The sequence below is a fragment of the Labrus bergylta genome, chromosome 22 (genome assembly GCF_963930695.1).
Source record: "Labrus bergylta chromosome 22, fLabBer1.1, whole genome shotgun sequence".
In the NCBI taxonomy this organism is placed as follows: domain Eukaryota; kingdom Metazoa; phylum Chordata; class Actinopteri; order Labriformes; family Labridae; genus Labrus; species Labrus bergylta.
Window position 1 is genome coordinate 2,983,449 of NC_089216.1, and position 10,037 is coordinate 2,993,485.

The following is a 10,037-nucleotide window of genomic DNA, read 5'->3' on the forward strand; positions in this document are numbered from 1 at the left end:
AAGTAATGTATTGACCACTGATGTAATAAAACACAAAGTAATGTAACAAACGTATGCCATGAATGTAACATGAACTAATAACTATTTAAAAAAGTATAAAAAATGATTAACATCTAAGTAACAAAGTGCTATGTCTTTGTCACCTGAGTGAATCGACTTAAAGGAACAGTAACAAAAACTTTCAAGGTTAAAAGACCCGAAACATTCATGTGTGTCAAGGCTTGTATAACATTTCCACACTTTGACAAGTCTTTTTAAGGAATGTGTTTACATATTGAAATTCATAAAAGGAAGCACCAGGGGGAAAAAAAACCCTGCAACAGCTACACATTTTCATAATTTAAAATTGTTGTTTTTATACTCTTTTGGATTTCATGCTTGTTTAAAAAAGATATAACAAACCCTCATTTTCATACAGACAACCATGTTTAACTGGCATTATGAGTTGGGGTGACCCATTTAAAAAATTTAAAAATGAAAGTTTCCCCCATTAGACGTAGGTTCACAGTTTTCTAGGTTTCAAAATTTGAATCTAAACTCCTGAAAATGCCCGTGGGTTCCAAGATGTACGTAAACACAAAAACTATTTTAGTGCAATTAAACTCAGATGACAGCTTGGCTGTTTTAGTAAGATAAGGGCTTTTTAAACAGTCAAATTAAAGAAAATATAAAAGATGATCGACCAAAAGAGTGAGGGAATATGCTGACTGTGTTTGCCATAATTTTGGTTAACCTTTCTCACAGGAAAAGATTCTCTTAGATTAGCACCCTAAAGATGGTATAAACCCCATCTATAAAGGCAAAAACGGTCGTTGAAAGAAAAACAGAATAGACCCTAGTACTCTACCCTGTTGAGCACCAATGGTTGATTTTGTACCGAGCTTGTTACACGTCTTTCCAGGACCCTGAGCTTTATAGACTTTACAAAAAGAGTCATCGATTGATCTCAGGTCTTCATCTTAGTGAAGCTGAATTATCCCAAGCAATGTACTCTTCTGTACAAACTGCAAACTCACCCATCAACTTTAAAATCTGCATTTTTCCCACAATCATCTTTGGAATAATGCTGCTATCTGAATAGCACTAAAGCTTTTCACCAAGCGGCCCAGTTCAGTTCGGTTCAGCATAGTGGCATTTATTGGCGTTTCTGCTGTCAAAAGTAAGAAATGGTACCAAAATAACTGTACCGTCCTACTTCTATGCTACCCGTTTGTTGGGGTGCCAAGCATACGGATCTGATCCTAAAAGGTGGATCGAAACAACATGCAACCTGTGCAACAGCGGTAATAAAGAACAAAAGAACAAACACAAAACACATAATGTTTAAATATCCCAGTAATTGCAAGGCTGTTTGTGCTTGTATCTTTTCTTGCCTTGTTGCCATTAGTTGCGTTGCGTTCTTCTTCTAGGTTTAATATATTGATGGGCCACACTGTGGCGCGCTGCTAAGTTACGTTATCACATAACTGGCACCCCACGTACAAAGTAAGGGTACTGTTGGCTGTGAAAACGCCAGCGAGATCAGGGTTAACCATACCATAACTGTACTGGACCAAACTGGACAGCACATCCAGGCTAAAAAGCAGCCTCTGCACAGACAATAGACAACTGAACAGTGTTTACATTCAAAAATGTGCCATTGTATCATTGTAAAAGTGACATAGTATTTTATGTGCAATAACATTTCATTTAATTGATAACAAAGGCACAAGGGGAGTCTTATACTTGTTCTAGGAGATGCACAACAAATTTGTTGTACAATGTGCAAAGGCAATAAAGGAATTCCTTATATTCATATCGTCCATACTGGGAGCAGAACCTCTGCTAGCTTAATTATTGGTACTTAGCTTCTTTTAGTACCTTAAAGAAGGATACAAAGGGTCCTGACCCAGAGTAAAATTAATGCAGTCATCTTATCTTCTTAAAAACAAACAGATAAGGTAATTAAGAGTAGGAAAAACACAGAATAAATCCCTATAATGTTAAAAAAATCCCTTTTACTCCCAGATAATTAAGCTGGCGTGGAGCCGAGCTGTGGCTGGCTGATAAAAAGGCGTTAATTGGTTAAAAGAGGCGATTAGATGCGACAGTGACGTGTTTTGAAACAATTGGTAAGGCACATGGAAACGTCCGACAGCCAACACTTATATGCATTTCACCAATTTTTCTTTCATGATCATTTGGGGGAGGGGCAACAGGCATGCCTGCTGTGCCACTGTCAGGCTGCATTTCAAACTTCAAAATTAGTCGTATGACTCAGATATTGGGTTTAAATTGGCCTGAATGGGTCGGTGTACGCCAAGCTTTAGGTTTGGTGCTGGACCGGAAAATAAACAACTAAAAATGAATGGAAACTTAGTATTTAACATGCTTATACTATATACCCTACCACATGGCTCCTTATAACTCCCAAAACTGTGAAACTAGATAAGAAGGAAGAGCCAACACACCAAGAAAACCTCAGAAGGCTGTACAATTAGCTCCAGGATCCCAGAACCTTCCCCCTCCATGCCAGGTCTCGCCGACCCACGATCTTCAACCTACCAAGACCCTACATGACACTACATACCCTATCACAAGGCTCCCTTAAAGGCCCCCATAACCAAAAAGTGAAGACAGATGGGCCTCAAAAGCCAACACATCAACGGGAAATAAAAAATCATGACAACAAAAAGGGTTGCTGATAACGACATCAAGAGGCACGTTATGTTACATGTCTTGTCAAAGCTGTTTAGGTTGAATCTCAAAGTTTCTAAAAAAGGTGGAAACGCCCTCGATGACCCATATCATGACCAACTCGTATCAACCTTGATACGAGCACCACATCTTGAACATTCATTTAATCAAGCTTGTCTTGTAGCAACTCCTCCGTTTCTTCAGATACCTTAACAAGACTTAAGCGCGAGATGGTGTTTCTACGTTTGGGCTTGGCTCCATTTGGACTGGGCAAAGACAAGCTGTTGGAACGGGAAACGTACGTTCCATCTAAAGGGAAGGCTGAAGAAGCAGTGGCTACCAGATCATTGACACAAGGTGCTAAAACGGTACTGCCTTCTGGTTTGTCGACAGATTCTGGACTAAGATCATGGTATGCATCAGGACTCTGCCTCGACATGAGTCCATCTTGTTTTTTGGTTGGTTGTTGGATGATCTCATGGTTGGTTAGCTTCATGTCATCCACGTTTATTACATGTTCAGTGGAAGCCTCAGCGTCGTAAACTTGGTTTCCTGGGGGACAGTTGCCTTCGTCAATCCTGCGGGTTGTATGATCTGATGACCGCCCAAACCCGGGAAATTTTTGTCCATCTGCTGTGTGAACACAAAAATATAAGTTCCGTTAGATTTCACAATTATATCTTTGTATGGGTGATCGCTCCATTCTGATTGGCTTAGGTGGATTTTTAGACAAAGCTAGTGATGGGTTATGGAATGTAAAGGCTGTAAAAACAAAATCCAGTTTCCATGTCCTCTTACCTGAACAAGTGTTAGTGACTTACCAGAGTTAAAGAATCTCTTGAAGACGTAGAACACACATCCTAATCCACAGAGAATCACAAGTACTAAAACAGTGATGAAGATGGATAAAGTGCAGGACCTCATGCAGCCATCTTGAAATAATAACAAAGAAAACATTATAGACACATGTGAGATACAACATGAATAATTTCATATCAACAACAGTTAAACATCATGTCATCAGTAAGTCTCTTCATTAAATAACCTCCTTATTTATCTGATAATGGCGTCTGGAGAATCCCTAATTTAATCTGCTGTCTCTTTAGGGTTAGGAGATCAAGGTTCTGGATCCTGGATCTTTCAGTCCAGACTGGGTGTATGTCCATCTTGGACTGTCCTGGATGACCATGGCCTGCACCAAGGGCTATCCATGGATTAAGAAATGGTTGACTAGAGGAGCGTGGGTCTCAAAACATTGTAGTGGTGTTGGGTGAATCGTGTGACGAAGGTGTTTCTTGTCTCACCAACATACTGTGCACCACATCTTGAACATTCATTGAATCTGTTGTCTCTTTAGGGTTAGGTTTGGTGAGGGGTTAGTGTTAGGGTTAGAATTCTTAGAGCTACAGCATACCTGGTATGAAAGTCCCTGTAACTCTGGTCTGGTTCATGTCAGGCTGGTGAACTCTGCAGGAGACTCTGTGAAGAAAAGATCGACGTGTTATAGTTTTACTTTTGCTGTTTTTTATGAAAAGGTGATGTTTTTCAATCGCTTCAACAGTTATTCCTGTGGGCGACATTCCTGTGGTCTATTGCACCAGGTATGAACAAGTTGTGTTATCAGTTAATGGTGTACAGTACACAATAAACTCTACAATGAAACTTGTGAGTTTGTAACTTAAGCCATTGTTTGTTTGCACCGTAGGGCTGCAAGTTTCATCTTAACTAGTTGAGTGTGACGTCTAAACTAACCAAAATGTTTTCCTAGAAATTACATTTTCATTTCCTGTGACCAGTCAGTGAAAAGTATTTTTAATCAGTGTTTGTTACAGTGCTGCCTCTTGTGCCGGATTGTCTCTGAATAGACTAACAGCTGATAATTACTTGTGTTAACTTCAGTTCAATTTTGAGCCCGACCGATTTATTGGCTCGCCGATAATATCGGCCGATATTAGCATAACATTTGACTATCTTTATCAGCTAATTTTATTGCCAATATCTGCCCATATAACTAGGTGTATTCAATTTCAGTTCATTATTTAAAAAAAATATATCTGATGTTTAATTTTTAATTCCTAAGAGGAAATGTGTGTTTCAGTGCGCTATCGTTATTTTCACTTGTATCCCGAATCTAAGTTCTGCTTCATAGAGCTGGTAGCATGGATGTACATTCTGAGTCTTTTTGAATGTGCTGCCATAAAATGAAACATTTTTAGTGTGTGAGCCTTTACAGATGGAAATGGATGCCTAATTTCTTTGCTAAATGGTAAATCGACTTGAGCTTGTGGAGTGCTTTTCTAGTCTCCTTTTCTGGTCTACTCGAAGTGCTTTTGCACCACAGGTCACACCTACACAATCAGACTAATTCACACCCTGATGGTAGAGGCTGCTGTGAGTCCATCAATATTAACTAATCCCATTCATACACATTCATACGCCACCGACAGAGCAGCGGGAGCAAGTTGGACAAATCGGACATGCTGCTGCAGGAGCTGGGGATCGAACCCCAAACTTCCTGTTGAGAGACGACCGACTCCACCAACTGAACCACAGCAGGGCTGCTCTGATTAGAATTCGCTAAAACAAGCTAACAACCAAAAAGCTGAAAACTGGGTAAGCTTAATAAAAAATATATGGCTCTTTTAAGAGTTTGAATACAGAAATAAAAAATGAACCTGTTGGTGGCAGTCTGGAGGGTCACTCTCCTCGTGATGTTGAAACATCCTCTGGGGCCAAGCTCACTTTTTGGATCTTCAGCACTGATGATGTTGTCACCGTCATCAAGAAAAGTTATCTCAGGCTTCGGGAACCAGCAGCTGGCTTCACACTGGAGAGTCACTCCAACACCCACAGTTGGGATAAAGGAGAGTTTGGGCTCCGAAACAGCACCTACAAAAACAAGAATGAAACCACAGAACCTGGAAGTGGCTGCTCTAATTCTGTGTAGAACTTAGTAGGTTTATCGTACTGGGACGAGGGGTCGCTTCGCTGAGCGCTTATCCTTTCATTCGGGCACAAGTATCTCTACAAGTAAATTGCCAAAGAAGCCTGGTGGCTTTTAAAAATTGAGATGTAAAGGCCATTTCTGGTTAAAAAAGGATCAAATAGTTTAGAGGTCCTTTCTGTAATGTTGGCAGATAGTGGACAAATATGGATTGGACACACTTCCACCAACAAGTACATTGCAGGCATTATAGCTTATCGTGTTGCTGCAGGTCACGCAATATACTAGATTGATTCCAAATGTTTTTTTTTCCAAGGTCCAAGGTTTTGAAATAATTAAATTCTCCTTCAAGAAAGTTTGGTTCATAGTTGCCTGTAGAACCGCAAATTGCTTATACTTCACCTTTGGTACGGTTTAACCAAAGAAGATATTATTAATTATAATATATAATTATCATTATATCATTATAAGATATACTTTATACGTTATTTAGCAAAGGACTTTAAAGCCATGGATTGGCAGATATCCTTTAATTAGCACACAACTAAGAAAGCTGTTTCCCCACTTCAGTGTTTATGTGAAGCTAAGGAAACTGCCCCCTGTCTGAACCTCAATATTCAAGCAATAGTAATGAGAGTGGTATGATTTTACCTATACCATAGCAACTCAGAAAGGAGATCCAAAACCATTTTTATATGATAAGTTATTGAAAAGGACCAACTACACCTGACCCAAATTGTGTCATTTAACAGTGAAAGCCACCTAGCAGACCAAACAAGGTTGCGGACTCTTCTTCATAACCAACAGGAAACAACTTATGGGGCACTGTAATGAAACATCAAAGATGATTGGACGTACCGACAATGAGTTCGATAAAAACATCCCTGTGGTGTTTCTTGCGGATCGTCTTGCATGTGTAGTTCCCCGCATCCGATAGCTGCACATTGGAAATCCTCAGGGATATGTTTCCGTTTTTCAGTTGGTCCATGATGAGGCTGCTCCTGTACCAGTAGGCCGGATCCTTCATGTCGTGGGTCTCACAGCCGTCGCGGTACAGCAAGACCATGTATTCTTTCATATCCATACCTTCTTTGGACCACTCGACTGTTGGGAGGTCATCGCTGACATTGGTGTGGCAAGGCAGAATGACCGGATCACCAGCAAAGGCCCGGATGGTCTTCACGCGGTCCTCTGAGGATCCTCATGGAAATAACAAAAGAATTTGTAAAAATAAAGTTTTTTCTAATTGTAACTACATCCAATGACAAAGACAAGAACCAACGGAACTGATGCTGTTGGTGTATTGTTAATGCACCCAAAGTAGTGCACCGATGCATCGGTTTAACATCGGCATAGGCCCTGTTGACAGACATCGGCAAATAATGTGGCACGAACTGATGTCACTAACTGATGTTCATTTATTGTTTTTAATCAATTTAATGCTGTCATCTAGTACACCTAAATACTGATTCAGAGAACAGGTTTCTCACTGAGCAGACAAAGTCACTCAGGGAACAAAATCCGACTTTTTTTAATGTCAAACATGAGACAAAATGTCAGCATTGGGAGTCTTACACCAAAAGAAGATATCAAACAAACATCGGTATCGGAATCGCATTCAGCTAGAAAAAAATTTCAAACATCGGTATCTGCAACCACCTTGATTTGCCCAATTGGTTCATCTCTAATCCAAAGCCTTGAATACACTACTACTGTGTCGCAGAGCTCTACTGTTGTAAAGCAAACACATTAAAAAACACATGAAGTTTGATCAAAACCAGGACCATCATTTCAACGCCTCACACTCATCACAACAGTGATGGGTTTGGTTGATTAGCAAGAAATCAATTCTAATTTGCCCCTCCAACAACAGAGTGGTACCAGAGAGAGTGTAAAGTATGTGAGAGCTACACTGAAATAAGTAGTTTAATCTTATAAGTAAGTGTTTCTCAGACGCTTCCCTTAAGTTAGGGGGCCGTTAGGGGCTGGTGCTAACGTTAGCCTAGCCTGTTTCTAGGTTGTCTCTTGGCTTTGAGTTTATGATTTCTTTAGTGTTCATCACTCATCAGGTTATTAGCAGAACCCAAATGTTAGCAGAGGTCTCCTCCTCTCTAATACAAATAATCTGTAAATTAAACTAGAGCCCGATCGATAAATCAGCCGGCCGATAATATTGGCCGATATTATCATTTCCAGTGACTATCGTTAGCGGCTAATTTTATCGCAGATATGCGCCGTCATTACTAGAAGTATTCACCAGTCAAATAGCATTTAATTGAGTATCATTAGCAGTTCTCCTTCACCAGCAGAGGGCGCTATATGGATTACAAAAAGCATCATCACCCTCCAGAGTGTCAAGCGGTGCATGCACAGTTACTTTCCAGTTGAGTGACCATCTTGTCTTCACTATTTATCTTTTCCACAAGTTTTTGATAACTGCATTTGAGGGATAAACACAATAAATGTGTATATCTATATATTTCTATTTCTACAGATTTCATAGATTTAAAACAAAATATCGGCCGATAAATCGGTATCAGATTTTTTTCAGTCCCCAATATCAATATCGGTATCAGCCCATAAAAAATCATACTGTATATCGGTCAGTCTCTAAATGAAACTGGTAAAAACACTGAATGTATGAAGCATTTTTATGTTTAAGAAGAAAAGATTCTCTTTCACACTAAGTTAAAGTTTCACGTTTCACAAGGGAGGCAGTCAATATAACACTGGAAACCATCAAGCAGGCATAGTAAGAATGGAATTCGGGTGTTTCAGTGTTAGGTTGACATCTTGATTTCATTGCCTCAAACAAGTTTAATCCGGTCCTTTGGCAACCAATCACAACACAACACCACCGCTGCGGAGAGGGCACGACAGCTATGCACAGCCAGGCAACGAGAGAACAGTATCACATGACTCCATACTTCTAAAGGATTAGGATTTCAGTTCTGCTTTGGCATTCGGGTCAAACAAAAAGTTTGTCAGGCCAACATGTTGGTCTTGACTGAAATAAGATCTCAGGCAAAATCCATCCTCAAATAGAACTTTAGAAAGTGGACAACGACACACCCTGTATATTGTGACATATGCATACCACAATGATTATTTTGCACCTTCTGATACCCGTTAAGCCTTTCATTACACTCAACACACAAAATTAAGGATAGAATGAAGATGTTGTCCCCATAAAAAAAATGAGACATTGTGACTTGTGTCTCTTTGAGATGCCTACAGCTCTTTTAATAACTAGTCGGAAACTAGTTTTAAAACCATTTTTGGACCATTTTTATTATTATTAGGGGGGCAGAGTGGTTAGGGCGCGCGCCCCATGCACAGAGGCCCCATTTCCTGCATGTCATTCCCCACTCTCTCTTTCCAGGATCTCTAACTCTATCCTGTTTCCACAATAAAGGCACAAAAAGCCCAAAAATAAATAAATAAAAAAGATATCTATGAATATGTTACAGGAAGTCTTCACTAGTAAACAACCTTATCACTAACACCTCCTGATGCCCCTGGCGCCCAGCCACCTGCATAGGACTGTGCCCTCCTTTTTCATGCACGGCCTGCTCTTTGGTGCCCTGAGTGATTTAGGAAGTCATTAATTAAAGAAGTTGGATCGGTAATTAACAGTATTGAGAAGTCTGAAGCGTCGTTAAAGGTCCCCCAGTGGTGTTGTAGGCCTACTGTGTGGCCTGTTATCAGCAATCGTGGGAGGCTTGTCGTCCCATAATTTGGTCAGAACTATGGCAGGCCACCATGTAGGACTCATTTTGAAGAGATGAAAAATCAATAAGCGCTGCGACATCAAACATTCGTGTTTCTTCCAAAGCAAACACAACTTTCTTCTGCATCATATTTAAGCACAAGTTAAGTCAAGGAAGTTAACAATTATTTTTACTCACCGGGGTTACAAGGCAGCAGAATCAAGGCGGAGAGCAGGAGAAGACTTCTCTGCATGGCGAGAATATAAAACTATAACATGCGATAATCGTGTTAAAAAAACTTAAAACTGATCGATTACAGTAAGGATTGAGAATTTGCGTGGGGGTTGTCTTTGACGTCAGGGCGCCTTCTGGGTTACTACTTGTTCGTACCGGTTCTCCTGCGTCTTCGACCAATGGAGCTGTGTGCTGTTCGTGGACGAGCCGGCTGTAAGAACCGACTAATGTTTTTTGGGGGGGGAGGGGAGTTCTTTATGCCGTTATTGTACAGACAGGACAGTGGATTTAGTCAGAAACTAGGGGAGAGAGAGAGAGGGGGGGGGGAATGACATGCGGGAAAGAAGCAGCAGGTCGGATTTGAACCCAGGCCGCCCGCTCACGAGGACTCAGTCTGCGTCCGAAACGGCATACATTCATACTAAATATGGCGTCACATTGAGTGTGTGGTGTGATCAGCCAGAATTTGAAAC

At 40.5% G+C, this 10,037-nt stretch overlaps 1 protein-coding gene across 3 annotated transcripts in view; it reads right to left on the reverse strand.

Moving 5' to 3' along the window:
• Positions 1–9,733, reverse strand: part of LOC109999073 (V-set domain-containing T-cell activation inhibitor 1) — a 9,820-nt gene extending 87 nt beyond the window's left edge. The window contains exons 1-6 of one of the 3 annotated variants that reach the window (XM_020653983.3): positions 9,529–9,733; positions 6,479–6,811; positions 5,352–5,565; positions 4,091–4,155; positions 3,498–3,608; positions 1–3,309 (exon numbers count right to left, since the gene is read on the reverse strand). The exon at positions 1–3,309 is cut by the window's left edge and continues 87 nt beyond it. In XM_020653983.3, the coding sequence (XP_020509639.2) occupies positions 2,840–3,309; positions 3,498–3,608; positions 4,091–4,155; positions 5,352–5,565; positions 6,479–6,811; positions 9,529–9,583 (1,248 nt within the window). In that variant the 5' untranslated portion in view covers positions 9,584–9,733 and the 3' untranslated portion in view covers positions 1–2,839. Of the gene's footprint in view, positions 3,310–3,497; positions 3,609–4,090; positions 4,156–5,351; positions 5,566–6,478; positions 6,821–9,528 lie in introns of all 3 variants that reach the window. The other 2 variants (XM_020653982.3, XM_065950638.1) reach the window with 2 other exon arrangements.
• Between the last annotated feature and the right edge of the window lie 304 nt (positions 9,734–10,037).